The following is a 13043-nucleotide window of genomic DNA, read 5'->3' on the forward strand; positions in this document are numbered from 1 at the left end:
AAAAGTACATCAAAATTGAACTCAGAATAATGATTGGTACATGTTTGAATAGTAAGCATTTAAATCTTTTAATGTGGCCGATACTTAAAAATTTAAATTATATTCTTTTGTTTGAATTTTTCATCAAAAAACTTCCATTTCGTATATTAATGCTAACTTTTGTTACTTGGAAATTTGTGTATTTTCTGGAAGGATAAAAACAAGCTCATAAAAAGTTCATTGGAAAAGTAAATTACTATCAAATCTGTTTTTTTTACGATGTATCTATTTTGATACTAATTTTGTAACAATAGTGTTCTGAGTTCAAAATTGTTTGATACTAATAGAGTTTTATCGATTGTACTGGCAGCCATTGATGTTTTAAGGCTGTACTGGTAACCATCTTGATTTTAGTGCTTTATAAGCAGTAGCAGATTTCCCTTTTTTTGGCCCTTAGGCCAAAACAGTTTAAAGTTCCTTTCCCTAAACAATTTTTACAATTAATAAGGATTGTTCTATGAGCTGATAATAAATGGTGATCAAAAATTAATAACTCTTATGGCACATATTTTTATTACTTTGAGGTACTGTACTTTAAAAGAAAATAAATTATTTTTTGAATGGCCCTCAAATGATAAAAAAAGCATTAATGCTTACTGCAATAAAACTTCTTCAAGTTTGTAGCCCATAAGCCCGGCCCTAGAGGGTCTACTGGTAAATCTGCCACTGTCCATAAGAACAATGTTAACCTTCAAGCACTTTTACTGTGGTATTTTTAGTCTTAGAATTATGAGAGATTTCTCTTTTAAAGATATAACTAATTAATATCCAAATGCTTTTTTTATATATATTTTATATTTCTTCAAAAAATATCAATAATATTTGTTTTTTCATCGTTGAAATATTATAAAATTATACACGTTACAAGAAAACTAAAAATAAATACATACAAATGCATATTAAACATATCTTTAAAATGTCACCTCTGACAGTTGGACTGTGTTAATGTCATTATTCTTATGGATTACAACATAAGGTTATTTCTCTACAGCCATCTTTCAACAAAAAGTTGAATATTCACTAAAAAATCACAATTTATTTAACAGCTTGTTGCTAGAATGTAGTATAGTGTGAAGCTACAACATTTAAAAATGGGTCAGAAAGGACTAGGAATCTTACAAGTAGCAGAAATTTTGAAGTAAAACATCAAAGGTATTCTAGTACTCAATTCAAGCTCAGATCATTCAATTCTTGCCTCAATTGTTCAAAACTTACAGAGAATAGTGGTTCTCTTAAAAAAATACAATTTCTTTGATTTTGACTGCCTCATACATACGCCTTATTTAATGAAACCATTTCTGGCAAATGAGATACCACATAAGTATTTTAGAAACACAAATGTAGACAAATGTCCATTTTGAGGACATATATTACTTATACATGTTTAGTATGTGAATGACAAGTGTTATATTAACTACATGAACACAATATGAGAGGTAACTATAAATACTACAACAATCACAGCTGATCTAATGGTGTATTTAGAGGTATTGGTAATCACTCTTTGTAAACATAAACAAAAAGTAATTTGTAAATATGACATAAATGTTTTTTATTAATTAGTAAATTGTTCAATGGATGAGACACTTTCAGTATGCAAATTTTTATAACATCTCTTTGTGGTTTCAAATCACTGATCAAACATTGTCAGAAATATGTTTTCATTCGCTACCAATAATAAACAAAGCTTAACATTAAACTCTCAAATTGGTTATGTATTGAATCGGAGAATCTCCCCTTCAGGTGCTCATCTGGGAAAAGTTTTTACTGAAGAAATACCACGTCAGGTAAATAGCTGCTTTTGTCAGTTTAAAAGGTGTTTCTCTTTTGACAGCATAAAATTTGCAAAGGATTTGCTGCTGAGATGTAGCTTTAGCCCGGAAAATATACAATGTAAAACCCAAAATGAAATTGCAGCATTTTCATTTAAATTTTCAAAATCCATTTTAATAAAAAATAGTGATCTATTTTTAAATAAATGGAGTATTGAATCACTGAATACAGAAAACAGTATTCGGTTCTTACGTTCTCAACCAAAGTCTTGTCATTTATTCAATCAAATTCGTTCATTTAAGACTGGAAGACATGATGAGGTGGAAAAACAAAAAGTGTCTCGACTGTACAATCGAATGAGGACCTTTATAGGAACACCTGCAACAAATCCAAATGCTCATTCTCATGTAAGAAAAGACTTAGAATCCTTCCATAATAAAGTTTCTGGAGAAAATTTAACTCCAGAACAGAGTCAAAGAATATTGTTGGCTTTTGTTGAGGGGTATATTGTGGCGAAGGACAGTATGATAGGTCAGAAATCATCATGGAGAATTCACCACTTCTTTATTGCGGGGGTAGTAGCTGGAATATTATATACTTTCTTCAAGAAAACTGATATTTCTACGATGTTCAAAACTTCAAATTTGTCCATAGAAATATCAGAGTCAAATGTTAAGTTTAATGATGTTAAAGGAGCTGAAGAAGCAAAACAGGAGTTAAAAAATGTTGTTGAGTTCTTGAAAAATCCCGAAAAGTTTTCTGCATTAGGAGGAAAACTCCCAAAAGGAGTCCTTCTCGTCGGACCCCCTGGTACTGGAAAAACTTTACTTGCAAAAGCTGTAGCAGGTGAAGCCGGAGTTCCGTTTTTCAGCACTTCTGGCCCAGAATTTGATGAAGTATATGTAGGTGTCGGAGCAAGGAGGATTCGAGAATTGTTCAAGCTTGCTAAAGAAAACATTCCTTGCGTCATATTCATTGATGAAATCGATTCCATCGGTAAAGAAAGGACATCAAGTTCACTTCACCCTCATGCCAATGACACCATAAACCAACTTCTTTCTGAAATGGATGGGTTCAGAAATAGTGGTGGTATCGTAGTTTTAGGGGCCACAAACAGACGAGAAGACTTGGACAGGGCTTTGCTCAGACCGGGAAGATTTGACGTAGAGGTGACAGTTTTGGTGCCGGATTTTACAGGTAGAAAAGAGCTAATAGAGTTTTATCTCGGCCAAGTACGGCATCAGAACGTAGATACTGAAAAGTTGGCGAGAGGAACAACAAATTTTACTGGTGCAGATATCGAGAATATGGTGAATCAAGCTGCATTAAGGGCTGCAGTTATCGGAGCACAATACGTAACAACAGAGCACTTGGAGTACGCAAGAGACAAAGCTCTTATGGGACCAGAGAACATATCTAGGGTAACCGATGCAGAAACAAATAGGATCACTGCCTATCACGAGGGTGGCCATACTGTTGTTGCATACTTCACGGAGAATTCACAACCACTGCATAAAGTGACCATTATTGCCCGCGGTTCATCACTCGGACACACCGCTTACATCCCTGATAAAGATATATATCACATCACTAAGACACAAGTGCTCGCCATGCTCGACGCTATGATGGGTGGTCGGGCAGCTGAAGAATTGGTTTTTGGTTCAGAAAAAGTTACTTCTGGAGCATCAAGTGATTTGGAAAAAGCCACAGAACTTGCATCAAAAATGGTGAAACGGTGGGGTATGTCTGAAGTTGTGGGATTATCCACTTATAATACTCATAACTTAATCAGTCCACAAACGGCGAATCTAATTGACATGGAGGTAAAAAAGATTTTGCAAGAGTCTTATGAAAGAGCTAAAACAATATTAATTACTCACAGAGACAAACACAAAGAACTTTCAGAAGCCCTTCTAAAATATGAAACACTTAATGCAGAAGAGATAGCTGAAATTTTAAACGGCAACAGGGAGTTTACAAAAACATACAATAAACACTAGTTTGTAGCATTCACGATGCATTGATTTACTGTAAATTGTCAATAAAAGTTAATTAAGTAAAATGTTCTTGTAAATTAGAAATATTATTGCTTTAATAAGGAACTATTAATGTTGAAGATGGTATTTGTTTTGTTATTTTATCGTATTGTTTTTTTTAAGTTTTTTTATCACTATATTAAAGTTCACAACACTTTTTTTCTGTGAGGCCTTTCCATAGTAAGGCTTTATCAGACTGCTTACTTTTGTAAAATTTCTCACGAAGATAGGCTTAATATCGAAAGGCCTCATAGAATAAAAAGTTGTAAGATATTGGTTGTCATGAATTTTAATATAGTGATTACAAAATGGTAACTACTGGTCTACAATCAGCTATTAAACACATGTATTAGATTTAGGCACAAGGTACAGTTTTACTATCACTCAAGATGTAACTTTTTAGCGTAATATTTTATGTTTGATATCCAATTTGGCATTTTCCACATACTGCAGTTTAAAACCTTAAAACAAGAGTGCATTTGAGTAAATAGTGTTGCCACCTTAATACAACATGTAATATTTGCTCAGTTTTGTAATAATAGCACTCACAAATTTAGTTTGGTTTGTAAATTAGTTTTTTTATAGAATGAATTATAAAACATTTGTTTTAATTATCATGGACAAAAAAATCCTATTCAAAAATTAATTTTAACCCACTCTTTCTAACAGGCAGGTTTGTAATTGCCTGCATGTGTATTTATTATTGTGCTAGTGTTCATATATTCCATCTGATAATAAAATCCCAGAACAGTACGTTGTTCTGAGAAACCTCTCATTGCCCTTAGCCCTAAACCTTTGCGCTGCTTCTTTAGTGACGGGATATGCAGCATGGATAAGGTTGGGGGTAGGGACCGCCTCCTGGCGAGATCCCATGAGAGGAGATTTTGTCCTATATCTTAGTAACGTCACCTTGAAAGAAGTGAAGGCCAGGTCTGTTTAGCCCCTGCAATCAAAGTCATCCTCCGCAGTAGACTAGACCAATCGATACACCCTTCCATCCACCCTGATATCTCAACATTTGTGGTTAGTGAACTGAAAGGTACCTGTATAAACCATCCAGAGGTGAACCCTCCTGGGGACACTCCACTCTCAGCGGTACATGTTATCATATGGAGCTTATTTATTGATGCCACAGCGGTGGACAGACAGGCGGCTCGATATACTATTCCAGACCCTCACCTTCACTACCTTTGGACTGCATGAATATCTGCTACAATGTCAGCGATCCATTATTTCAATATGGAGCTTCACAGCTAGGGTGGGAAGGTTTGGTTCTGTATGAATGTTGAGTTGAGTTCAATTTCCAGCTCCACAAATTGATTACATCTGATGAGACTATGAGAACTCTTTGTCTGAATCACATTTTATGCAGTCTAGTTGTCAAAGAGTCCATTTTGATCTTCTTTGTCACAGAATTTGTTGGATATATTCACATATACGTTGACTCCAGATTCCAAGAATCGAGTCCATAGCGTCGGATTTCAGACGTTGCGGTGGAAGATGAAATGAAGTTGAACTCCCAGCAGCTAGGGACTAGAGCTGTAGTATAGCCTCCACTCCCTGTCCTTGCATCACAGTTCATTCTGTTCTGATAATATTATAAAGTTGTAACAAATTGTAAAAAGGTATATTTTTTATAAACAACAATTATAAGTTTTATTTAGCATAACCATTTCAACAAGTAAGTTTCAATTTTATCTACAGGCATAACAAATGACCAAAGAAACTAATTAGTAGACAAAAACAAAAACAATAGAATATGCAACCAGTAAACAAAACAATAGATACATAATGAAACAAATAGATATGAATTGTAAGATGCATAACAAGAAAGTATAAATAGATAACAAGTAATGTGTAACAATAAATAGATAAATATATAACAATAACAAAGAAAGATGCTTAACAAGAACGATGCAAAACAAGAAATGAACTATGACGTAGGTAACAGTTTTGACAAACAAGTTAACTGTGATAATAAAATAAAAGACTGAGACACAACACAGGCAGGGTAGGTGTAGAGACGAGCCAATAATAATAACAGCTACAGTGATGCAAGCCGGCTTTTGATTGCAGATTTGGATGCAATAAAGATGTCGAGGGTGGATGGAATGTTGTTCCCTAGCCGCTGAATCCTCAGCATTGGGCCATTTGCTGCATAAGAGGAGGAAGCTGCGACCTTGGTGAAAGAATTCATGGCTCTGGTTCCAAACGATGCCTTGAAGTTGATTTTTTCTAGAAGGTCAGGGCAGTCCAACTCAGCGTTGATCAAACAGTAGAGAAACATCACATCCTGAATACAGCGTCTAGAACTGAGTGATAGTATGTACAGGAAAGTAGCAATATCTTGTATGGGGACCTCTGTGTGTCTATAATCAAGACGAACCCCAACAAGTCGCAAGAAACGTCTCTGTATCTTCTCAATATCATCCACAAGGTAGTGCTGGTGCGTTGACCAAACGACGCTGCAGTACTCGAGATGGGGTCTGACATGTGCATAGTACAAAATCTTCAATGAGTGAATGTTGTTAAAGGGCTTGGTGAGTCTCAGTATCAAGCCCAAGTTGCGAGCAGATATTCATAAAACTTATATCTTATGAATATAAGTTTTAAATGTATAAGGGACGAGAGTTGACTTTTCAGTATGTTTATATAGGCTATAGAAAAAATAGCTCTTTTCTTCATTTGACGACGACATCATTCACACTAGAGACTTAAGGAACCATAAAATCCTGTCCAAATCACTGCAAAAGCAAGACAAGAACAGAATCTGATCTTCTCTCAAAGAGGAATTGAAATATATTGGTTCATTTATATCAGAGACCATTATTACCTCTGGTTATAGGGGTACACATTTCCTCAACTTCTTGCCCTACTGAATAAAATCATTGCTTAAATATTATACTTTCACAACGTTTGGTCATACTTGATTGAAGACTGATTTTCTGTGGAGCACTACTCAATATATGTTTATTGTCCTTTCTGAATCAACCATAAGCCATAACATACATTTAAAATTAAACACAACAAACAGGCAAAAAACAGGCTGATACCAAACGGCTTGGCCAATTTCAATTTTTTTACCAAAATACAGCATTTTTATGAGCTTCAATTTGAGGTGCCACAATGTATTAGTTGCCATTTCAAAATGTTGCCTTTGGGTATGGGAGTGAGCATCTCCATTTTGAAAATGATTTTTTTTCCCCCCCCCCCCCCCCCAATTAGTACTATACACTCCCGTTTACAGAATTTTGATACTTGATTTGCATCCTAATAGCAAATATTCACATTGATAATAGCCTATAGGAAATGTTAGTGTTTTATATATATATATTTGTTGAGAAACCACACACAAATCAAGCGAGTATTATTTGAACATAGCCATGTCAAATCGTGAACAGGTGGCGGTCAGTAGCAATATGGCAACACCGCCTCAAATTATTTTCTTGAGGGTTATAAATAGTATAAAATTTGTGAATGATGAGTTCAGCTCCAATTCATTCACCTTCCTCTTACTGCAGCATCTGGAATTTGACGCTGTCACAAACTTAACTCCTAGAATCATGTACATTTGAAGAGATCCAAAAAAAAGTGGGCAACAAAAAAGCTCAAACTGAAAGCTTTACATTGTTTCAACTCATAGACACCTAAACTACAAAATGTAGTGTAAACTAGGTAAATAGGTGTTCTCAGTATATCATCAGGTGCACAATTGTACTGAGGTGTCTCAACACTCAAAAGTCTAGGTGTTTCTGATGTCCAAAAATGACTCCTTATTCCAGGAATCAAGTCTGTGACAGTGTCAGATTCCAGACACTGCACTAAGATGAAGGTGAATTGGAGATGAACTCAACATTCACATTAAATCAACCCTGCCCACCATAGCTATGTGGCAACTTCCGGAAGAACTGAAGAGAAATAGAGAAGACAAGAACTTCAAGAGATCACTCAAGACCTGGCTGCTACAGAAATCATTTTATACTCTAGAGGAATTTTTCAATGCTTGACCTTTCTGACTACATCAAATATCCAATGTAACTTAACTACTTTATCTCATTGACTCTGTATCTTTTTGTAACCTTTTGATTGTATGTTTAATTAATTAAGTGTATGATTTTTTTGATGCCAAAACTGTACTCAATGTATATGTTAATAAAGAATTTTTGACTTTTTGATGTTATGTTTAGTATAAAATGTCACACGATTAGGTCCATTAAATGTTAAATATGGCAATTCATGTAATGGTTTTACACCAAATGTCATAAGACAATTGTCTGTCTGGTAATACTGCCATATTTTATGTCAGATTTTCTCTAAATTCGGTAAATTTTCTCTTGTAATTCCAATTTTTGTTTAATGCTTTTTGATACTGAAGTATCTTAACAAAATTTTACATGGTGGTTTTACAGATTCATCTCAAGATCACAGTTTGTTTTAGTTTAATGTAATTAATTTTACAGCTTCATATACATGTAAGACAAATATGCGATTAAGCACGTATTACAGAATATTGTACCCACGAATTACTCACAACACAATACTTGAGGTTGAGTAGGAGAGGGCTAAAACAGCCATGACTCCGCCCCAGGATAAAGTAATTTTTCATTTCATTTAATTCCATATACATTCAAAATCCAAAATATTAATATTTTTCAATAAGATAAACTATCCTAATTGTTTATTTTATGCATCTAATGTTGTTTATGTTTTAGATTCAAGATTCAAAAATGTATTTAGTAATTGCCCTTTTTATAATCATGTTTTCTTTCGTTTGTGCTGATATTTTACCTATGGAACGACAAATACTTAGAAATTAGTCCTCAAAATTATTAGCCTAATTCTGTAGTCTCTAGCTCCAGACTGCTATTTTCTATAGTTCTATAAAGGAGTTAGTTATTCTCTAGAGTATATGTGTTTTATACTTGTTAGCATAACAGCTAAATATATATTTACAGTAAAACATATATTTACAGTAAAGTTGAATGTTTGTACTTAGGATATCAGTGAAGATAATGATGTTTTGTTTGAAAAATCTGTTATATCAGATAATAGATCGCCAAAAGCACTACACAAATATTTTATGGAAACCAATGTGAAGTTTACGAAAATGTCACCTCAAAAGCTTATTAAATTTGCTAACTTTAAAATAAAAATGAAAGTAAAGTCAACATGAAAAATTCGTCTTGACACAGATTAAAACTGTGACATTCTGCCGTGGTTGTTAAGCGGTTTCAACAAAAATTCCCTTTGATTTAGTGTTTACGTATAACTTTAACTGAAAAATAGCCTACGAGTATTCAATTCCAATGACTTTTGTACAGTTAAACTAGATATTGTCTGCACTTGTCAACAGCACTGCTGAAGCGATGGGAAGTCTTAAGGTCAGACGGAAGTGACTTATACAAAATTTATTACTTCTAAATTAATATGCAGAATTCTATTTCAGTTCTTCAGACTAAAAAGTCATAAAATACTCAATTTTATTTCATGCTAAAGTTATACTTATAATTATACTCTTGTCAGACGTTTTTATTATTTTTACAAGGTGTTGGGGGGAGGGGGCCTCCTAAAATCCATAAATAAATCTATCTATATTTAGACAGCAATAGGTAGTTAGATATTTATTTGTCAGATTTATAATTCACTCTACTATGAAACCACGAATATGGTGTGGGCGAGGAGGGAACAGAATCGGTACACTGTCACCACGGAAGTTTATTTTTCAACTCATGAAGGTAAAAGTAGGTACCACTTGATCCACTAGATTAGTGATAGAATGGAACAGTATCAATAGATTAGTGATAGAATGGAACAGTATCAATAGATTAGTGATAGAATGGAACAGTATCAATAGATTAGTGATAGAATGGAACAGTATCAATAGATTAGTGATAGAATGGAACAGTATCAATAGATTAGTGATATAATGGAACAGTATCAATAGATTAGTGATAGAATGGAACAGTATCAATAGATTAGTATTATAATGGAACAGTATCAATATATTAGTGATAGAATGGAACAGCATCAATAGATTAGTGATATAATGGAACAGTATCAATAGATTAGTGATAGAATGGAACAGTATCAATAGATTAGTGATATAATGGAACAGTATCAATATATTAGTGATATAACGGAACAGTATCAATAGATTAGTGATAGAATGGAGCAGTATCAATAGATTAGTGATAGAATGGAACAGTATCAATTAGTGATAGAATGGAGCAGTATCAAACTCGTTACGGTTACAATGGTAAAGTGAAGTTAATTTTTATAACGTTCATTTGACTTGGCATCCTCCTCTAAATTGTGCCCCGTGAAGGGGCATGAGTTGCTCAGGACTAGAGCTGCCCCTGGGGTTTTTATACTTTTTTGTTTGTAACATTTCCTTTGAAATTTAAACTCTACTTCCTCCTCGCTGCCTGATTCTAAAATGTGCTAAAATCATCTTTTCTAACACAACTGCAAGTCTGGTCTGTTAGATTCATGACCTGACAAAAGATTGTTGTCTCATAAACCATAAACATTACTTATGATGCTTTTAATGCCATCCTATATGAAAAAGTACTTGTAAATATTGAATTTTTTTATATTTGTTCATTAGGTTTCATTGCTAATGGTTATAAAGCAGTTATTCAACCATTATCAAAACTATTTGGGAATAAGCGTAAAGCCAACAATAAGTAATTCTAATATCAATTAAATATGTACACTGAATGGGAATAGTGAACCGATTCCTATTCAAAGATACAAGTATTTGTTTACGATAACAGCTGATGTTTGTTTATTGTAACAGATGATGATGTTAGTTTATTGTAACAGATGTTGAAACAGATCAGTAATTTTCTATAAAAGTAAAACTGGCAAGAGTATTAGGGACAGGGGGACATTCAGATGCAGCAGTGCACCAGCCATATTGGACTACTTTGTGCGGCTGCTCTAGAAATTAACGTCAGAACTGGAACAATATACTGGTTTCACGGCTGTTTTAAAATGTGTATCTTGATATTTTACACCAAGTTCACTGGCAAATAAAAAATAATACACAACAATAACAATAAGAAATAATATTTTTATTTCAATTACACAACAATCGATGTACATAAATTCAATATACTAAAACAACAGTTAAAAACGCCACATCACTCAATGAAATGACACGGTTCAGTTTTACACATGATAAAATTGCATTGCTGTGTTGCTTACACTACATACAAATGCCTAATATCCATGAGCAAATCAGGAGGAAAGTAATGTGACTAAGACTCTCTGTAAATAATACTCTGTAATTACTTCATTGCTTAAACGAGTTTAAAACTATTCAATAAGTAATATTGTACCTTAACACTACAAATAACACGGTTTACTTCTCCCAATAAACTGTTGATGAACGTTCAATAACACAAGTGTTAATATATTGTTATTTATTTATTACCTCCCATAATTTTTCTAACGCACTTTATTTTGAAGAATAATAAGTTTTATAAACAGTTATATAATACTTGACTGTAGAATACTTTGACTCACAAAATAATATTACCAGAAAAGTACTAAATGTAAACAAAACAAAAATATGTTTTATTTTAGCACAAAAACAGTGATTACTGCCGGATTGCATTGTTAATTGCATTAAGCACCAAATCCACTACAATAATTATTTGTACATGAACATTCACACTAAATGGTTGACGTAAGATAGAACCCATGATGTATAATACAAGAAGTATAATGCACTACATCATTTTAGCTATATTTATAACTGGACATTTATAGAAACTAAATTACGCTATGAAAGATGTTATTCAAATGTAACGCTTATTAAAAACACCGACAGTCATAAAAAATATAACCTGTCACAATTTTTGCCTAAGATTATTTTACTTCATGAATGTTGAGTTTAGCTTCAGTTCGGATAATTTTACCATCTGTTCAGTCTAAAGTTGGGGGATATCCACTATAGTAGATTTCAGATCAATAGAAGCTTCAAGGTCGTCAATGGCATATGTTTATGACAACTGAACCTTGACCTTGAAGCTTTTTATTTACCTGAACACTACTATAACCTACAGTTTTTAATCTGCTGTTTGCAGGGTTTTTTACCCTGATGCAGTTTTTTTAATTATTTTTTTAGGTAAATACTATAAACTATTTGCATTTTATGTGAACAAATCTACTTAGGTATTGGTACAATTGTTTGGTTAGTTTTGTACTATATTTCGACAACTGTAATTTCAAGTATACTTTCAAATTTAGAAATTTCTACTGGTTCTTATCGTTTTATCTATGCCCGTTTTCATAGACTTTTGAAAAGTAAGAATCCAAATTCCTTACAATATATGGAACATAACGGTACTGATCTGGTATTGTCTACATAATATATACCAGATGTCCCTAAATAGTGTCTCCCTATTGACTTTTGAACAAAAATATAACAACCAACATCTATGGAAAGACTAACAACCATCAAGGCATTTGGGATGTATGAGAACTTCAAGCCCCAATCATAAATGGGGGACTGGGGGAGATAAGTACAATGTTTAAATGTAAACTCCCATCTCATGTTAAAGGATCTTGTACAAGAATAACAATGTCACAAACCAAAAGACTTTGTCTTTCTCAATCTCAATCCGGTACAAAATGATAGCCTGTCAAATTTTTAATTTAAAAACTCCCCCCCCCCCCACCCCCCCCCCCCCCCACCCCCCCCCCCCCCCACCCCCCCCCCCCCCCACCCCCCCCCCCCCCCACCCCCCCCCCCCCCCACCCCCCCAGGAATTGTATTTTTCATCCTCGTATTTCATTGGACATTAATTTAAGGAAACATATAACGCTTTGAAGGAATTCAGTAAATGTAATTATAGCCGACTCCAAAAATGTTAATGATATTTACGGGTTGAATTACCGACGGTGTTACTGAAGGGAATGTGATGCTCAATTTTGGAGCGCTAATGTGACAGGCACAATTAGTTTGCTGGAATGGAACGCATTGAAACGTTGACACGAGCTGCAGCGGCGGCACATTTTTCCGCGTAAATCCTCGATAAAACAGCGGTCAGCTCGGGCCACACAATGTGTAGCCGCACCGCACTCGGCCGCTCTGGCCATACACCACAGTGTTAACTATGCACCCCACCACGTCCACTTTCTTCCACACTCCCGTGTTACTCGTAATTGCGCTAAACTATATTTATC

The 13043-nt window shown here is 34.2% G+C and overlaps 1 protein-coding gene across 1 annotated transcript; it reads left to right on the plus strand.

Annotated features, from left to right (window-relative positions):
* Positions 1–1534: 1534 nt before the first annotated feature.
* On the plus strand, positions 1535–3874 carry LOC124356961 (ATP-dependent zinc metalloprotease YME1L-like). Its single transcript, XM_046808302.1, has one exon. The coding sequence runs from the start codon at positions 1695–1697 to the stop codon at positions 3810–3812; it is 2118 nt and encodes a 705-aa protein (XP_046664258.1). The 5' UTR covers positions 1535–1694; the 3' UTR covers positions 3813–3874.
* Positions 3875–13043: the final 9169 nt, after the last annotated feature.

Source organism: Homalodisca vitripennis, chromosome 1 (genome assembly GCF_021130785.1).
Source record: "Homalodisca vitripennis isolate AUS2020 chromosome 1, UT_GWSS_2.1, whole genome shotgun sequence".
In the NCBI taxonomy this organism is placed as follows: domain Eukaryota; kingdom Metazoa; phylum Arthropoda; class Insecta; order Hemiptera; family Cicadellidae; genus Homalodisca; species Homalodisca vitripennis.

Coding starts and splice junctions, on each gene's coding strand:
- LOC124356961 (XM_046808302.1), top strand. CDS start 1,695: ATGTTTTCATTCGCTACCAATAATAAACAAAGCTTAACATTAAACTCT.